The sequence below is a fragment of the Phodopus roborovskii genome, unplaced genomic scaffold (genome assembly GCF_943737965.1).
Source record: "Phodopus roborovskii unplaced genomic scaffold, PHOROB, whole genome shotgun sequence".
In the NCBI taxonomy this organism is placed as follows: domain Eukaryota; kingdom Metazoa; phylum Chordata; class Mammalia; order Rodentia; family Cricetidae; genus Phodopus; species Phodopus roborovskii.
Genome location: NW_026126424.1, coordinates 17,531,818 through 17,552,672, shown reverse-complemented (window position 1 = coordinate 17,552,672; position 20,855 = coordinate 17,531,818). Strand labels below are relative to the sequence as shown.

Here is a 20,855-nt window from a genome sequence, read left to right as displayed (position 1 = left end):
TTGAAATAATTAATGTTTGTATCATATCCAACGGAATTATAATCAGCCTTAGTTTTCTATGATGACTCCAGATATTGTTAAATTATGCTTCTGTGTGTAAGATATGTGAGAGAGATAGAGAGGGAAAGTGTGTGTGTGTGTGTGTGTGTGTGTGTGCTTGGGCAGCACTGTGTGTGAATGAAAGTATGTGTCTGGAAGTTAGAGGACAACCTCTAATATGGGTTCTTGTTTCCCACTTTTTTCTTCTTCTTGATATGTCCTTTTTTATTGTATTTCTGCTCTGTATCACAGGCTATTTGGCCTAGGTGATTCCAAGGATTCTTCTCTCTTTGCCTTCCATCTCCTCATGGTAATATTGAGATTACATATACAGACTACAACATCCAGCTTTTTAACAAGGTTTCTGAGTTTGAAGTATGGATCTTTGTGCTTGAGCCATCTCTTCAACCTATATTTTTTGTATATTTTTATTTGAAATCTTTAAGTTGATGTTTCACGATGGGAACACAGAAACACCTGTAACAGACAACTGGAAACTGAGAATGAAAGAATTCCGGGACAAAAAGTGCAGTGAAATTTAGTTTCTATTTGTAACAAAACAGAAGTAGAGTAGAAGAAAAGAATAAATATTTAATTGGCATTTATTTATGGCCTTATTCACATTTAATTACATTACTACATGTTTTTTCTCTAGATGAACTATTCACAAATTAAGTCCATTCATCTTGTACATTTTGAATTCATAAATAATGAATATATTTGATATATTTTATGGTTCAAGTAATGTTCATAAAAAGATATAGTGAATTTAAATAGTTGAATCATTAAATTAATAGGACAATTTAGCAAACCATTGAACAGCTGAGAGTCCATCTTGATTTCTAAGATAGCGTGACTAAACAAGTGGAATCTGTGGAAAAAGGCATCCAGAGGAAAACTACATTCTGAAATCAGAATGAAGGTGTTTTGTTTGTTTGCTTTGCTTTGTTATTTTCTGTTTTTACCCTAGAATGACTCATTTCCAATAAGATTATCCAGTTATTCATTTTCTACATAGGAGGAAAATGCTACTGCTCTTGTTTGTGGTAAATGGCACACAAGCCCATTTACTGGCAGGACTCCTAAATGTTACTTATTCTTTTACTATATTACATTTTACTTTAAGTTTTAATTAGCATTTAAAGTATCAGATTTCTTTATGAAATTTCAAAACAGAGTATGTTTCTGTTGACCTCACCTTCTTTGTCAATACCTCCTTCTTCCTCCCGTGTTCCTTTCCAAACACTGTAGCATTTCTTTGTGTGTGTGTGTGTGTGTTTGTGTGTGTGTGTATGACAAGTCTTCTGCAACACATTCTTCCACTCCTTTCTTTCACCTGATATGTTCCTAAGTGTCTGTGAATTATTAATTCTTTGGTGTATAGCAATTTCATAACAGTTTTCAAAGCTACATGAACTCACTAAAGTTTCCTTTTGGCTTTAAGACAGATGCTGGCAAGAGAAAAAGGTCATATTTATTTGTGATATAGCATTGAATTAGAATGGGCAATAAAAATTTTCCTTAGGAAGCCAAAACTGATAACATAAAAAGTAAAGTATCTTGAAGGCCCTCTTCAGTAAGCTATGTTATTTTATTTTATTTTTTGCTTTGGAAACAGTAAATAAATTTAATTTTTTTATTACACAAGACATTTCATATATATTTGTCTCATTTTATATGTCTTCATTTTATAGATATAATTATGTGCTTGTCAAGTACAGGGTTAACTTTTACTGATCCATTTTTTGATACCAAAACAATCAGTATGTCTGATGTACTTTATGCCTTTTAAAGATATGTAAATAAGAACCTGAATAATATAACTAATTATGTATCAAGATAGGAATGGTATTATAAAAGCACATTAGGGTAGAATGTTAATAAGAGTAATTACAGGGTAAAGTTCATCTTTTCTACCAAAGAGTCTAATGCAGGGAGCAGATCTGACAAATGACAGAATTATTTCCACAGCTTATTTGATAAGGATAGAACTATGTAATACTTTAGTGACGATCTCATATACTCCTGTTAGCTGTGTGTTAGTAGAGACATAGCTCTCTTTTTTGTCCATTGCAGTTTTCATTTTGGAGGTCTATTGAACCTGTTTTTAATGTCTTCCTCTGTAAATGTTTGTAGCCAATATTAAAAGTGTGAATACTATGAAACTCCTCAAAACAGATGGATTTGCTCTACTGTTTTTTTTATTTAATGATTTTAATTAATTTAATTTGTCCTTAGAAAAGTTTATATCAGTTACACACGGTACTATCCATTCTCCCACCATTCTCTTCCTTTCTCCCTCCCACCTCCGTTTATCACCCCATCCTTCCCCCAAGCCTCTCACTTTCATGTCTATGTTTGATTTTGTAACTCACTGACATTAAATATGGTATCTTCATAACTCTTGATTTGCAGCTGTCTCTTTGCTCCTGGTGGGCTCATCTAAGTGAGCAATGTAAAGACAGCATATCCCAATCTCCCAGATTCTGTCAATAGCCAATATTTCATTGTTAAAGGATAGAGCCAACCCATGAGCCCACCCACCTTTCATGGCTGATAGTTGTCAAGGCTAGTGATGCACATTTGTTAGTAATTGAAGTGTTTGTGATGAGTCTACTTCCTGCTCTCTCCAATATTCTGTGAACCTTTGAGAGGAGCATATAAATGTCTTGTTTAGGAATATGAGCATTTTACATGAACTCCAAATATTCACAGTGTTCTTGAGATAATAGCATGCATGTGATGTGCTGTTTCACATGGCTAAAATTATTTGGCTTCTATTTTAGGACTGTTAATACTATTATATTGCCATGCTTTCATGACTAAAATAAAGGAAATCCATTCATCCTGCACAGTTTCAAGATGTAATATTGAAAGTTTATTGTTAAATATTCTCCACTGCTTTTTATTCGCAGGGTCCTCAAGGACCACAAGGTCCAGTTGGATTCCCTGGACCAAAAGGCCCCCCTGTAAGTGTAACATATTTCTTTTGCTTTATTTGATATTACTTTAACACTTTAATGCTTGACATAGCTTATGCTTTTGTACTTTCTTAAAAAAAAAAAAAAAAAAAAAAAAAAAAGGTTACTTATTTCCCTGACTGTAGTTCTCTTCCCTTCTTACCTTAGTTCCTGTCCCTCCCAAACTTCCCTCCCCCCTCATCATCTGTTTCTGTTCAGAATGTGGTATGCCTCCCATGGGTATCAAAAAAGCATAACATAACAATTTTCAGTTAGACTTAGCTCCTTCCTTATTTTAAGGCTAGATAATGCAACCCAGCATGAGGAAAAATAATAAAAGAATTGGGAACAGTGCTTGCTCCCATTGTTTGGAGTCCTACAAATAGACCAAGCTATACAACTGTCACATATATGTAAAGGTCATCACATGCAGGCTTGCTGATGGTTGGTTCAGACTTTGAGAGCTCCTGTGAGGCCAGATTATTTGTTTCTTTGGCTTTTCTTGTGATGTCATTCATTTCAAATGAAAATATTATAAGAAACCCTTATAAAATAAAATTTAGTTTAAATATTACAGAATACATTCTCAGTGTTTTAAATTCATGTATGTTTTGGAACATAATTTAGATGTCTCTTGTTAAACAATATCAAATAAAAGCTAGAATAGTATAATTATTCTTTCTCAATAATTTTTACAATCAGTATAGTTTATTAAATAGAAAGTAATTGCTGAACTGAACATACAAGATATGCTTGAATTTTCCTGTTATCTTCCATTAGCATATGGAATTTTCCATGCCTTTTCATGGATCACTCCCTAAACCCCTTACAACATTCAGATCCTTCAAAAAACAAACACATATTATTTATTCATTTATTGTCACTGTTTTATTTCTATTATATACTTGCTTTTGAGTTTATCACTGTGTGTCCCTGGGTGGCCTGAACTTACTATATAGACCCAGCTTTCCTCTAATTCACAGCTGTTAACTGACTGTTACAGTTACAGCCATGTGCTACCAAGCCTGGCTGCAGTAGATTCTTAGAACTTTGTATAAAATCTTCTTAGTCCAGCACTATTTTGGGTATTATCCTTGTTAATCCTCACAAAGTTACTCAAAATTACTTTTTTAACCTTAAATACTTAAGGAAATGTCAGGTAGGATCAGTTTACTTATTTTCTGTCTTTCTGTTTCTCTTCCTTTCTCTCTTTCTCTCTCTCTCTCCCTCCCTCTCTCTCACAGTGTGAGTTTTAATGAATTTATGCACATGTTTGGTGCACAGGCACTAAAATATAGTCTGTCCCCAGCAGCAGCAACCCTTGGAGCATTTTTTCAGGATGTAATCTACTTAAATAAAGCCTCGGGAGAAAGGCCCCAATCATGGTTTAACAGAATATCCACACTGTCTGAACAATGCTAATGTTTTGAACCATTACTTTAATAGAGGCTAGACAGTCTTCCTCAGACTTTAACATTTACATGCTTGAAATACCAGCGTGACTGAAATGTTAAATACAGCACCTTATCTGATATTTTGTAGTAATTTTTGATGGTGTTTGGAGTGTGTTTTAAAACTAAACAATTCTGTTTATCACTTTAAACATATCAAGAAACATGTCATCTCTCCTCATGGTTGAACAGGTCAGCTAGCTTACATTAAAATAGAATGTTACTTCATTACTTCTGTCTCTATGTATATTTTTACGTACTATCTGTATGTTGTTTATGTGAACAGTAAACTCTATGTTAAGTTTCATATCCAAGTGAATCATAGTTCCTAAACTGATACATGCATATTGTTAGTGATAATTTCCATAAGTATTTTGGTGTCATGTATTTAGATCATTTCTTTCCCAAATCAGTCCAATGAAGTGAGCTACGAGCAGTTTTCTACAAGCCTGGTACCACAGCTGTGTCAGCCCAAAAATAACACACAGAGACTCTATTAGTTGTAAAGCTGTTGGCCAATGGCTAGAGCTTCTTATTGGCTATCTATCTCTTAAATATTAATCCATTTTTTATTAATCTAAGTGTTTCCATGTGGTCCTTCCCTCTCTCCCTTTCCCTTTTGTTTCTGCCTCCCAAATATTGGAATCCAAGGCTAGGAATCAACCAAACATAGCTGTATAGTGTCAATGTTACCATGTTTCAATGCTGCATAGTTATATAATTTAAGAACAAATATTAAAATTTATAGCATGACTATCATGAGGAAATTTTCAGAGTTACTTAGAAGGAAGCAAACATCTCTAAGCAATTACTTGTGTCATCACAGAAGCCTATGGCAAATATACGAGTTTTCATGGAGATGATTTTGCCTCTTCATTCATCTTCCAATCTTAGATGAATAAAATAATTATTTTAAAATAAGTATTTGAGACTGCTGGGGAATAAGTTGGCTTTATTTTTATTGATTAATAATGTTGATTCAGATTAGTTACATAATTCTGAAATTTATGTTTAACTCAAGGAATGCATGAAGCTGTTGCTTTTTGCCCATTACCTGTATTCCTCAGACTGTCTAGGAACTCCATTAAGTCATGATGTGTTCATTCCTGGTTAGCATCGTTTACTTCTAAGATCGTCACTTCAAAGATTGATCACTTTAGTAACTGAAGTATAATTTTTAGTAGTAAGGAGTGGGATGCTTATTGCTTACACCCATGGGTTTATTAGAAACATGTGTAGGTCTTGCACTGATCACTATGCAAATATTTGATGACATTTTAGTGCCCTGGGGAAAGAAGCCAGGTACATGGACAATCCTTCATCTGACATCCTATGAGTCTGTAAACTTTATAATGGCCTCACAATGGTGTCACATTTAATCCATCTATGCTAAAACAGTGGCAGTATGGGAAGCCTTTTGTTTGTTTGCTGGTTTGCAAAGCTGTGTCTGGACCAGTCTACCATCAACTAACTATGTGTATCTTTTTCTCTCTAAGGTTTGAGTAAAGCTGCATACTTTATTACTAATGGCTAATGCAGAGATAATTGGCATATGGTTGTAAATAAAATAAAAGTTATTTTACAAAATGTTGCCTTTTAATAGCTCCTAGTTGTGGCTTTGTGGGAATCACAAAGCTGATCTTGGACAATAAGAAAATAAACACATTCAGCAAACCTTAATTATATGAGTTGTCATAATCACTAATTTTAAATAAAGCTTGACAATTCACACAGCATCCTGTGTGATGAAATGGATGGGTCAGGTAGAAGACATGGAACAGGGCATTGACAGAAGCACCCATCAAGCATGCCAGCCACATTAGAAATCTCATCAAAGTGAAAGATAGCTATGGAATTGTGCTTTTTTTGAATCAAAGTCTTTTGTACAAGTAGGCTCCATATTAGCATGTATAAAAATAGATCCTTGAAAACAACATTATTTAAATAATTAACAGTAGTGAGGGGTGATGTGCCTGTCATAAAAATACCTTGATTAAAATGTCTATCTACATTTACTTAGAATAGAATGTTTATATGCCTACTAAATATGTTTCGAAAAAATGAACTAGTGTTGAGTAGCTTCTTAAAAGAATACTCTGTAAGACTGTTGAAAGACCCGGTCAATCTCTGTTAAGCATTTAGAATATAGAAACCTAACAAAGTTGTAGTTTTTTAAATACTTAGTTATTTCCTTCATTCCTTTCTTCAGACACGGCAAACAACCCCTTTGTAGAAAGCAGTAACGTAGTATAAATTCCATTAGTATTTCCTAAGTATTTTGCTTCTTGGAAGATATGTAAAGTAACTTAAAGAAACAACTGTTCCTGATGACTTCTACAATTGAACTATATTTCCATTTGCTTGAAGCAGTTTTACAGATTAGCATTTTTGTCAGAAATTAGATGACCACTAGAGGGCACTCGCATTCTCTTTCACCCACTTTTTTATTTACTTGGAATTAAGTTGTGAAGGAACTCTAAAGTAGGAGAAAGGGGAAGCACATTTTGTTTTCAAGCACTGTGAAACTAATGTTTTTCTAAAGTAAAAGTATGAACTTATGCATATATATTTTTGAAATACAGAGGCATATAAAATAATTCATTGAAATGCCTAGTGCCCTGAATACAGTTTTACAGATTTCCCTTTGTCTTTGTTTTTCATTAAGAAGTCAATTCACAAAGAAGTATACAAAAAATCAGCCAAATGTCACCTTTTATAAAAATAAAACCATCACAATGAAATGCAAGATGGTGTTTTCCACAGTGCCCTTGAGCTATAACATCATATGAGAAGTATTTATGCAATATTTATGACATGGGTATTTAATGTTTGTTATCCCAGGGCCCTGCTGGGAAGGACGGACTACCAGGACATCCCGGGCAGCGGGGAGAGACTGTAAGTGACTAATTTTTGTTTTTATTTTTTATACTGAAATTTGCTCTCAGACAACACAATTTCACACACACACACACACACACAGACACACACACACACACACACACACACAAACTTATTATTAAGTTAAATTACCATTTGAAAACTAGTGGAGTGAATTTCTTTTTTTTTTCCCATACTGTGATGATTAAATCTATTTGATTTGTAATATCTCACTTAAGTTTTATTATTTTCTTCTTATGCCCACTATAATTAACTTTATCCCTTTTCTTTTATTTTTTTGAAGGAAAATTATTTTCTCATACAATATATCTTTTCTCTCCTCCTCTATTCCTTCCAGTTCCTTCTTCATCTCTCCCTTCCAGGATCCATTCCTTTTCTGTTTCTCACTAGAAAAGAACAGGCTTCTAAGAGATGACAATCAAACACTACAAAATAAAATATAAGAAGAAAGCAAACACTATCACGTTGAAGTTTGTCATGGCAACCCAACAGAAGGAAAAAAGTCCCAAGAGCAGGCAGAAGAGTCACAGGCCCACTCATTTTCACAGCTGAAGTTTCATAAAAATACTAAGCTAGTAGCTATAACACATACTCAGAGGACCTGCTGTGGAGCCATGTAGGCCTGGTGCTTGCTGTAAGATCATATGTGCTTTGCTTAGCTGAGTTAAGCAGGGGCCCTTAAACTCCTGGTTTCCCTCAGGCCCTCTGGCTCTTACAATTCCTGTAGCATTCCCTGGGTATTTAGATGAGGAATTTAATGGATATCTCCCATTTATATTCTCTTTCCACATAATGTATGACTGTTGATCTCTGCATTTGTTCCCATACACTGTCAATTGAACCTTTAGTTAAAATATTATACCAAATGAATAAATAGAACAAAGTGTTAGCCCTTTCATGTTCACCTAAACAATAAGATGCTTGTTAATATGATTCTTAGTGATACAAGCAGCATTTTAAGAATCTGACAGAGATGATGTCATAGCCGGGTTACCATCTACAAGATGCCACCTGGAACTATTCACTACAGACTGTTAATAGCTAGACCTCACCTAACCCCTCAGTGCTCATCAATCTCAAGAAAATATGTTATTATAAGACACACAGGCAAAAAATATCAGTCTTGGAGGATGTGATATTTTCTGAAATGGGAGTGTAAGGAAACAATTGACTTGAATATAAGCTTTATGTCTAATAGAAAATATAGGTTGGAAATTGTAATTTGATTTTTAAAATGTCAGTGGGAAATACATCTGTAACCTGACTGAACAGCTCACCCTATGTTGGAATTCATGGGCAGAGAGAAAATGAAGCTCCCTGCGTGTGCTGCTGTGTTTGTTTATTTGCTTATTTTGTTATTCTTAAACTCCACATCTGTCTTGCTTAGTTGGTTATTATTTTAATCATAAATCCTCACTGCTGGCCATGATTCCTTGGAATCAATCATTAGATTCCACAGTTAGTTAATTTTATTCACTTTTCTTGAGGAAACCAAGACGCAAACTACCTTTGACTATTTTTGTTGAAAGTCCATTTACTGCATGTATTCTGATAGTATTAAAACATATTTAGAATTGTATGGCAATACATCATTACAAATGCTGAAGTTTTTTATTAATTTTCTGCAATGCAAAAAGCAATCTCCAGTAGTAATATAATTCCCTTCTTGCTCTCCATCTCATAATTCTTGGTTTATCAAGTATTAATTTTAGCTGAAATTTTCAGTGTAAATTTTCCAAAAGCACATCAAGAAATACATAGTAGAACCAAAGAATAAAATTTACTCTTGGAATGGTATATTCAGAGGAAGAACAATAATCTGTAAAAATAACTCACACTCAAATTTGCAAAGACATTCTCATTCAAATTCTGCAGCCCACATTTTTACCAAAGTTATGGACCTCCTGAGAATAATTCCAGCATACTTTTAATGTGTCTTTTGAAGAATCAGTAACTAAAGAATTAGTAATTAAGAGTTCCCTCATTTCTAGATTTAATCAAAAGTGAGAGGTTGAATATGATGAAAATATATTATATGGAATTCTATAAAGAATTAATTTTAAATATAGATTTTTGCAAAGAAACCGTATCATAAAATATTAAAATTTAAAACAAGAGGAAAAATAATTTGTTAGCTAGAGCTTCTAGGAAATTTCTATCTAGTGGTTTCTCATGCACAGACAATTAGTTTTGGAAAATTGTATCATGATTTCTACAGTTAATAGAAACATGCTGTAACAGTTCACCTGAATAAGGGGGAGCTCATGGACCCCAGTTTGATAGCTGGGAAACCAGCATAGTACAGATGGACAATACTCTCTTCCAGCTCTCAAAACCATCATTTGTTCTGTTGAGCCATGTGGCTCATTGTATGTAAGTTTTCATTTCTCCACTTTTTCTTTAGTGGGGCATTGACATTAATCAATTTGTGGTAGTAAGTTGTTTCTCAATGATTCTGTGTACTATTCATGTCCCTGCAGTTACTAAGACACAACCTTCATAAAATGTTATGTTTTTTTAAATGTCAGAATTGCATATTTTGCCCTTCAATTCAAACTTAATTGATCAGAAGTTTGGAGAAGGCAATGAAGGCTTCAGGAATGGGTAAACTCAAACAGCCAGCTATGTCTGTTTGATAATGAGCGAGGCAAGATCAATGTGTTTCAAACCTATGTCCATTTCCAAAGCAAAGTCCCACTGTAGCAGCTGCCTATGCTGATACTCTAATGTGGGCTAATACAAGTATGCAATCTAGTAGAATAGATTACCTGGATTGAGATGGTAGTTCTGGGTAATGTGCATAAGGGAGTGAACCTGATTTAATGTCTGAAGTTATTATGGAAAGAATTGAATATAGCTTGAATGTCTAAGATGGCAGTCAAGAGAACATATGCTCATAATTTCTCATGTGATGCAATTGGCTTTATGTGAGACTGAAGGAATCCTCAGAAATGAAAAGGTTTTGTTAATAAAAATATTGTCTGTAGCATGTTGTGTCATCCAGGAAGAAAACTATTAGAGAATCATAGCAGGGGATCTGTCTCAATGCTGAAATGGAGATGGCGCCAGACACTAATGGTAGTGTCTAGTTGTGACCTATTGAGAAAGAGCAGAGTTCAGCACAGATCAGCCATTTATAAATAGCCTAAAGCAGATGGGAGGGTTTACCAATATGAGGATATGATTGTAGTAATAGAGGTTGTTGAAATAATTTTGGATGCATTAAGTATATGTGAATACATGAATAAATTTGTATATACATGTATACTCTATAAATACTCATGCATATTACTGACATGTAGATGTATATTTATATGTGAGTGCACATAACATGTAGTCTGAGCATAGATTTACAAACTCACTAGATGATTGAATGTTAAAATTATAAAGTACTAAATAAATTCTCATAATTTTCTTTAGAATATCTTTATCTCACCATTGAAGAATATTGCACAAGTATATGTCTAGTGGTATTAAATTTAAAAATAGGAGAAATGTACTTTTTTTCCCTGTACTATGAACTGCAGAATAACGATTGAGACTTTTTTACTTTCCTATACATTATAAATCATTCTCTTTCTTAAGTTGTGATACAAACATAGAATGAACAGTTTCTATTTATTTCCTGTTTTTCTTGTTTATATTTTTTTTCTATATTTTACTGATTAAAAATAGTATAAGTACTATATGATATGCTATTATTGATTTTTGGGGAAAGACTATTCTTTCTAGGTTTTAGTATTTATTTTTCCAATTTTCAATGTAGACTATATGACTTGAGAAATAATTCTATAATAGTAAAATCACATGGAAAAGGTAATTCATGAATGTGGAAAAATAAATATATTTCAGAATATGTTTCAAAATCTGATTCATTGGGCACTCACTGCTAATATCAACCAGATTGTATTTATTGATCATATTTTTTGCAAAATTTATTTGTAACCATTCTTTTGGATCCTAAGGAAGAATATTGATAAAGTTGATATGATTATTAGTCATGAAAATGATTACCTTTATAAATATATTTTATATTTTGTCTTATGACATTGTTATATGTTTATGTATAGAGAATCAGTTATCAATTTTAAAGAATATAGAAATCCATCACATATCACCTTAAATCTTGCTTGCCTAAATTTCTATATGTTGTTAGATGAGGTAAAACAGGGACAAGAACACAATTTTTTTTCCATATCCATCATAATCAGGTCTTTTATTTTTTGAAAATAATACTTACACTATAATGTAAAAATTGAAAGTAAAATATTTTGAAACTGAATAAAGAATCAATATTATATTTCATTACATTTGAATAGAATATTTTGGAAATTCATATTCAATACAGTATCTCATTAGATTTGAAAAGTAATTTTTAGCCAAAATTAAACTTTCATTTAACACGTTTTTCAATTATCTTGCAGAATTTTAATGTTTTCTTTACCCTGCTTACAGCTTTTATAGATTGTACTTTACTTTCTTAGGGATTTCAAGGAAAGACTGGTCCCCCTGGTCCAGGAGGTGTGGTTGGACCACAGGTATGTTTCCACTCATTATGTCACTAAGGATGGCTTTGTGGAAAAAATATCTGCATAGTAACAATAAGTTTGAGAGTTTACATAATTATACGTGAGAACTTAATGCAAATATATGCAAAGAGTAGGGACACATGCTCTTTAGCCATTTCCAGAACATAATTGTGTTGTATTTTCAATAAAATTCAGAGGATGTCATCTCACAAGAAACTGCAGTAATATATTTGCCTTTCACAGTGTCTTGGCTGCTAGAATTGTTCTCAGTATATGTTTTTAACTGAAATCATTCATTTTGCTGTGGCAGCGGAGAGCAAATGGACGCCATTTCCTTTTTACACTGAAAACTTAACATACCTCAGCTTTCAAACAACTGCCATGGGTGACACATAGAGAACCAAGCATTTCCCCTCAGCATTTATTGTATCTTCAGGCAGATAGCTTTTGACTACAGCTTCATATGCAAACTCAAGGACTGGATTCCTGGACCCCTTAACTTCATTCCTTAGACTTTGTCACTTAAATATGAACTAATTATTTGTATGGGGATTCTCAGGTAAGGGAAATACAAATAAATAAATAAATACATACATACATACATACATACATACATACATACATACATACATACATAATACAAAAAGCTGCTTCATTTATTTGAGATCCAAGGTACTTTAATTTATTTTCAAGCAGTGAATCATTCCTTGAGTATCCACCAGAGTTACATGTTTGTTACTGTACTGTAGAGCTGATTTGACACCTTATATAAAAGGGGAATAAGGTGAAACTGTCATTTATAACACAGAGTTTTTAAGAGTAGTTGGGCTATCTTCCGTCTCAAGCAATTCTAGCATTTGAAAAGGAAATTATCCTTGCATACTTCAACTGTTCCCTGGCATATCTGTCCACTCTGACCAAGACTACAATGAGCATCTTAAACACTTTCCAGATACACTAATTTCATTAAGTTCCAGGGAATATATTGTTGGGCATCATAAAAATAAAGAAAAGTAATCTCATGAAGGGGATTTTGAATTTGGTTTTTGTTTATTTGACAGAAATGAAAAGACACCATAATATGGCTTTGCTTGTCTTATTTAGGGACCAACTGGGGAGACTGGTCCAATAGGTGAACGTGGGCATCCTGGACCTCCTGGTCCTCCTGGTGAGCAAGGACTACCTGGTGCTGCAGGGAAAGAAGGTGCAAAGGTACAAGACCAAGGACATTGTCTTACTCAAAGCTTCCATGTACTCTTCTTCAGCTACACGTGTATTTTACGCATTTTCATACTATTTAATGTCAGAATAATTTGCCATGGAGATATTTAGAGCAAGGTTATTGTATCTCAAGACATTACTAAATAATAACAGAAGCATGATTTCATTGACCATAATATCATCACTATGCATATACTCTTACATCCATTATCATTATTTTATTTTAATATATGTGTCCTGCCTAATGACAGCCTTTAATTAAATGATGTTGAAAGTCTACTTACATACTTTATTTAGTTAATGGTGAGAGATACTCACAGTTTTGTTCATAGTAACGTGAAGAAATTACATTTGGCTAATGGTATATACTTTATCTCGCAGGGTGACCCAGGTCCTCAAGGTATCTCAGGGAAAGATGGACCAGCAGGGATACGTGGTTTCCCAGGTGAAAGAGGTCTTCCTGGAGCTCAGGTATGCTTAACATATATGTCAAGCACATGGATGAAATTTTTGCTGAGAGTCATGAAAAAATAAGGAGTTAGATACTTATATATTCATTTCATTATCTCAATATATATGCATACACCTGCCTGTGTTGGTTTCAGAAAACACTTCTTGTCATCTCCATTTTGTCAGATGTTATTTATTTATAGTCAATTTATATATATATATTCAATCGCTTTGTTTTTCCTTTTTTTTTTTCTTTTTCCACTTTTATCAGGGTGCACCTGGACTGAAAGGAGGAGAAGGTCCCCAAGGCCCACAGGGTCCAGTTGTAAGTATGATGATAATTGATAGCCATGCTCTCTATAGCTGCAAATTATAGCTCTTCTGTCATTACTCTCATGCTGTGATCCCATGGTGTGTGCAATAGAAAATAAACATGTGTCAATCAAATCATGCAATGCTTGGTTTCTGCTAATTGCAGGAACTAATGAGTACAGAAGCACAAGGCTTTAGCAGGTTGGAAGGATTTGCTCTAGCAGGAGATAAAGAACAGTCTTGCTTGTTACTATTTTCAATGAAATAAATTGGAATTTTAAGCAAAATAATGGAACGAATATGTAAAACCTGGAAAGGCAGTTTGAATTTGTTTTTAAGTCTGTGTCTCATTTAATAATTAGTCATAAACAAGTTTCAACTTCATATATATATTATATTTTTTGAATTAAGTACTTGATGAGACTTGAATGCTTCAGTTATATAAAAGTATCAAATAAAAATGAAAAATGACATCATTTCCTGAGCTATTAGTGATTATCATACAACTATGAAACATCATGAAATAATTGGCAATTAGTAAGCATCAGAGTTAGCCTTCACATTTATTTCTGAAGATTTGTGTAAACTCTGCAAAGATGTAGAGTATGGTCCTTATGATTTTAATGTCACCTTTTTTCTCTGCAATGCTCAGACATGTAACTACAGCACACAAGGTGCCACATTTAGGAGCCTATTCTCATTTGATCCTCTTCCCCAATTTATATAACTAACAAATGCTTAAATATTTTCCCAACTTCTGTCCAATGCAAATAATACATTGGTTATGATTTCATCTTCATTCTGCTACTGTTTCCATTAATTCTTTTGTTCTCTTCCTGACAATGTTAACTTTTCTTCTTGACTCCATTTATTTTGCTACCCACTCACTAACAGTCCTTCTTTTTGGTAGGAGAATATCAGTTTTTTTTTTTTTTCTGTTCAGTTTGTTGTTTTTTATTTATTTTTTTTTTTTCTGATTTCTTTGTTTTGGGTTTTTGAGACAGGGCTCTGTATTGTTTTGCAGACTGTCCTGGAACTAGCTCTGTGACCAGGCTGTCTTCAAAGTCATAGAGATCCACCTGCCTCTGCAGGCTGATATTAAAGGATTAAAGACATGTGCCACCAATGCCAAGTGAATATCTGTTTTATGTACTTCCCTAACTTCCCTATGCCTTCATCTTATTTTGAACCACTATTGTGTATCCATACTATCTTCAAGATCAATTTTAATCATGGCAGATAAATCATCAATATTATGTGATCCTATTAATAACGGTCTACCCATATCATTATCCATATTGCCCCTTAGTTTCTCCTGCATGATGTTTTGATACCCTCACTTTACTCAAATTACTATGATTTTGCCAGTATTACACAATTATAACTTACCAGTCTTTAACTCAGTTCCCGATGACACCTTTTCATGGCCTCTGAAGCAATTGTTAAACTTACATGCACAAACCCACATCAAACACTTATAAAAAAAAATTAAAAGTAAGACCTTTACAATTGGGATTTAAAGAAATGAAGCTTGAACATTGTGTACAGCCTTCCCTCATTGTTTTTTAAATAATCTAATAATTATGTTATTTTCTTCTCCTTTTTCTACCTCTCTATTCCTGAGTGGATTGTTTCCATTGTATTTTACTCATTTTTTCAGATGAAAGATTAGAGATTTTGGAATAATTGCAGTGATGACTCTTGAGTCTTGTATCCTACTTACCAAGAACATAGCTGTTACTCCCACATGCAATGATCTGCATTAACATATGTTGGCCAGGACCAATACAAAATATTGCAGCACTATTTGTTCATGTTTGTTTCTGTTTCTCCTCAGTGAGGAGAATGTTGATAAGATGATTTGTCTGTTTTCTTATTTCATACACTTTACAAAATCTCCCTAGAATATGAACTATACCATGAAAGAAACCGATAGTACATGTTCTCCACTCTCCTTTTTTTTTTTTTTTTTTTTTTTTTTGTGCAATGGTTATGCAATGGACCAAGAATTCACATCAATGCCATAGCTTCTTGTTTTGTTTCCATTAAAAGGTTATAGGGAGATGTTGCAACATTTAAGGGGATGTGTTGCAGAAGGAGGAAAAAATATCATTAAAGAAAGATATTGAATAGAAGATTTAATCTTCATAATGTGAAAAAGCATATTCTCTTTTTAAATTTAGAAGCATGACAAAATATGATTTTTGTAGCAGTTAATATTTAGTGTTGAACATTGTTCACAGGAATAAAGTAAGAAAAACAATCTTTGTGAACCATTGCTTTCTAATTAAAAAATTACACAAATGATGGTTCTGTGATTTTTAGCTTTTTGGTATGTTCTTTCCAATTGAGCAAAAAGACACAAGGACACAGAAATACTTTGTGTATTAAGCTCTGCCTACCTAACACCGTGACATTAGTGGCACAATAGTACCTTCTAATCTTACAGGTCTCTTCCTTCCTTTCAGTTTTATAAGTACTAAAGGTTATATGTGTCTTTTGTGTATAGAACTTCCCAGGCATAATTATCTAAAATTATGAAATAATTATCTAAATTATGAATCAATTAACTGTATTCATATTTTAAGATAAGCATTTTCTAAAGATCTTAGGTACATAATGATACTAAATGTTCAAGAAACCAATAACAGACTATTTCTAACCATTGTTATTGATGAGAAAATGAGCCATAGAGAATATGCTCAAGATCAGAAAAGCATTGGTTCCAGGGTTGGAAAGAGAAGGCTCACACTAACAATTGACATGTTTGTGCTTTGCCATTGGAAAAAATAAACAGAAATCCTTGCCTTTGTGAGCACTATCAATTTATGATTTTAAAATATATGTCTGTTTTAAACATAACTTTTAATGTGATCATTTTATTTACTACACAAAAGTAATTATATTTTCTACACATAAATTCAAATTCTTTTAAATAAGGTTAGGTACCTAAGCTTTATGAAGAATACTAAGTTTGAGTTTCTCAAAGCTAGGAAGTACTGTATTACATACTGTTTTCCTAGGGATTGTCACATGAGCACAGAATCCCAACATACTTGGGATAAATAGGACCTTCTTCTGAAACTGAGCTGAAACTCAAAAAAAGTGAGAGAGTGCCTTAACAGTGGTTCAGTTGTGATTGAAGGATAGAAAATTTTATTTGTTAAAGCTGGTCTGAGACTATTCATGATTCCCAACTTCGCTATACATCATTTGTTTAATCAATAGGTACCATCAGAGATTTTTCACTTAGCATTTATATGTGGATAAAATAAAATCATTGTTGAGCCTTCCATTATTACAGGTATCTTGGCTTATGTAAAACCTGTATAACAAGTAAAAAAAGGGACTTGCCATTATATTTTAGGGCATAGGAATACACTGAGAATCCTCTTTGAATTTGATCATTTGTTTTAATGCTGAATGAAATCTGACAAGATCATGAGAAATATTCTAACTACAGAAAAGCAATATATTTTGTCATTAATTTTAATGCAGCCTCAAAAAGCAAGATGGTAATCTGAAATTTAATCTTAGAAATGCTTTAAGGCAGAAAGTAAAATAGTTTGCTTTTTAATAATAACATATAATAGCTACATACTCTTCACACTTTCTTAGATCATTCTATCTCTGCTTAAGACACATTAAAATGGTTATATAAAATATTTCGTTTACTTTTAAATATTAAAAATACTTTACTTTCAACAAACACAGTTTTCCAAAATAAAAGCCATGCATCACACATCAATCATACTATATCAATTAATGTGACACATACATCCTTAGATTTTATGACCGTGACTTATAGGGAAACTAAATATTCAATTAAGGTTCTGCAAATTTCTATTGACTGTAATTGAATGACTCAAGTTTTTACCAAGATCAATATTCCACATAATTTATAAACAGACAAATGCACATCATCGATAAATTGTCTCATTATTTTTATAACTATGTATGTTATGTCTAAATATGTATGTATTTGTGTGAATATATATACATATATTCACAATACACACATGAATATATATATATATATCTATATATATATATATATATGTGTGTGTGTGTGTGTGTGTATGTGTATATACACACATATGTGTGTGTATTTTTGGTAATATTCACACAATTCTTCACTGGTTATTTTGCAACATGACAAACATTTTATGTAATTTTTCATGTAATTCTAGCTCATAAACCCAGCTGAAATTTTGACAAAATTCTTAAAAATTCTTTCCCTTAAGTTTGATACCCCACAGAGATAAAAACATAATTGCTTCATTTGTCATAAAATAATTAACAGGAAAAAGATATCACATTTTCATGTTAATTGTTTTATCTTTAATACCAAATTTGAATCTTTCAATTCATTTAATAACTATAAATAAAATACATGAAAGAGAAGTATTCTGTTACAAGAAAAATTTTAACAAATTAATATGAAGAAATTTAAGGAACAAATATATCTATCATCTGTATTCAATGAATATATTAGGGAAGCTTATTCAATGAATACATTAGGGAAGCTGAGTGGGATTAAATTCAAAGAATTCCCATGGGGTAGCTATTGAGTATTTATGTCCTCAGACAGAAGCACTAGGAGGCTTCTCACAGAAAGTACTGAAGGTTAGAGTTTCCCATCTTTAAAGATGATACCACGGGAATTTTTTGAAACCAAAATGAAAATTGAAAAAAATAACAGATTAGTAAATTGTGAGATATGTAAATATAAATTTTTGATGGCCATACTATTGTTCCTGTAATCAGTATAATTAATTCCTTAACTAATGAAAATATAAATTAGAAACATTTAGATAAATTTCATTTGCTTAATATTATGATTGCGAATATGTGGAAATTATGTCAGGAAAGCCCTACTAGAATAATCACTATTAGGTGTTTTGTGTAGTTGGTTTTTTTTATTCTTTTGACTCTTTGGGGAGCACTACTCCCTAAATCCCTCTAAAGGTTATTGTACTTATAAATGGCTGGCTGGCCTTAGCTTGGCTTGTTTCTAGCCAGCTTTCCTTAAATTAGTCCATCTACCTTTTGCCTCTGGTTTTTATCTCTAGTTCTGTATTCCTTTCTTTACTTCTTACTCCATGGTTTGCTGTATAGCTGGGTGGCTAGTCCCTTGAGTCCTCTTCCTTATCTATTTCCTAGATTACCTCTTCCAAGATTTCTCCTCCCATTTAGTCTCTCCCTGCCAGCCTTACCCATCCTTTCCTGCCAAGCTATTGGTCTTTCAGCTCTTTATTAGATCAATTGGGTGCTTTAGACAAGTAACACATAATCACAGAGTTAAACAAATGCAACATAAAAGAATGCAGCACATCTTTGTATCATTAAACAAATATTGTACAGCATAAAAAATGTAATACATCTTAAATTAATATTCTAGAACAGATTTGTAATGTTACCTATATGTATTTGTTAACTTGAAAGATACTAAAAATCATATTTCTTAAATACATCCATGTCATAACAACCATGGTAATTTATAGCTTAATGATTCACCTAGGAATCTAAACTAAATAGTCTATGTTATAATTAGATTGTACTTGATCAGTGAATAACTTAATTCATTTTTCACATTCCCAACACTAATATTTTCTTAAATTTTATCTTAGATAAATACAAAGATAGTCTCATCAAGATTATGTTTTAAGTATTTAGGGTATATTTTACAGCAAGTTAATGAATGTGTTGTCTTTTTTTAATTCAATTGCATAAAAATAATCAGATATGAATTGTCTCATACTGTTAATGAGGCCATTGGTCAGTAAAGAACCAAGGTAAATTTACAGTTCTGAGCAAAGTTCTACACTGATAGCAAACTTTACTTTATAGTGCATATTTGAGAACTTGAGATATAAACTTTGGAACTTAGAAAAAAATATTTATTAACTTTGAAGTGAAGCCCAGATGCAAGTTAAGTAGTAAAGAGTGTAGCATGGATATGTTTATCCTTTATGATACAAGAAAATAATTATGCCAAGTTTAATACTGGATACATATTTATATGGCATTGTGTGTAGTAGTTATAAAAACTACCAACTTTAGGGTATCTTTCCATTTCTTAATGTCAACATCAGTACTTGATACTGCAATTAGAATTTCTTGGGTGTAACTACTTGTTGAGTCATTAAAATTGTCTCAAATTTAGATTATGTTTTCATTGTTAAATAAGTGATTCATATGAAAATATCTGTTTTCATTATTAATGACAAAATATCTTGTTTCCCATGATCTAGGGCTCTCCAGGAGAACGAGGCTCTGCAGGCACAGCAGGCCCAATTGGTTTGCCAGGCCGTCCTGGTCCCCAAGGTCCTCCTGGTCCAGCTGGAGAAAAAGGTGCTCCTGTAAGTAATGTTGAGTGAAATATATATGATGCTGACAACCTGCACATATAATTACTTTTTATCCAAGAATATTAGCTCTTCTTAATTCACTGCATTCCCTTGCATATGTGCCTGACAAGTGAAGACAGCTTCTTGTATTCTTACATTAGAGAAACATTTGAAATTCAATTAAACAAGCCGGTGTTTTCCCACGAGTCATGAAGCCCTGATATCTGTGAGGGAGTGGAATGTTATTAAAGTAAAAGACTTCTAATTTTGCTCATTTAAAAAGTAAAATGGGATTTTTGATTAAACTTCATATACCCCACTACTTTAAATTAGAAAAATATTGAACTTTTTACATCTTCCAGAACACAACTTCCATCTCAGGTGTTTCCATGGTTCATAGATATATCTCACAGGACACACTTGAGATTCTCATGTAATTTGAGTTTTGCTTTATGATGAGTAAATAGGAAATGTGATTATTTCATGCCATATTTATTCAATTTAATTTTTTGTTTCTTAATTATTGTAGAGTTTATTCTGCTTATTAGGTTTGTCTCTTTTGTTTCTGTTTTTGATTCAATTATATTGAATTTTATAAAGCATCCTCTAAGATGGACACACAAGCTAATTAAAATCAGTATAGAT

The 20,855-nt window shown here is 32.7% G+C and overlaps 1 protein-coding gene across 1 annotated transcript in view; it reads left to right on the top strand.

The window, feature by feature from the left end:
* Positions 1–20,855, top strand: part of Col11a1 (collagen type XI alpha 1 chain) — a 196,362-nt gene that overhangs the window by 117,418 nt on the left and 58,089 nt on the right. The window contains exons 36-42 of the mRNA XM_051185635.1: positions 2,955–3,008; positions 7,292–7,345; positions 11,833–11,886; positions 12,982–13,089; positions 13,480–13,569; positions 13,820–13,873; positions 20,115–20,222. Of these exons, the coding sequence (XP_051041592.1) occupies positions 2,955–3,008; positions 7,292–7,345; positions 11,833–11,886; positions 12,982–13,089; positions 13,480–13,569; positions 13,820–13,873; positions 20,115–20,222 (522 nt within the window). The remainder of the gene's footprint in view (positions 1–2,954; positions 3,009–7,291; positions 7,346–11,832; positions 11,887–12,981; positions 13,090–13,479; positions 13,570–13,819; positions 13,874–20,114; positions 20,223–20,855) is intronic.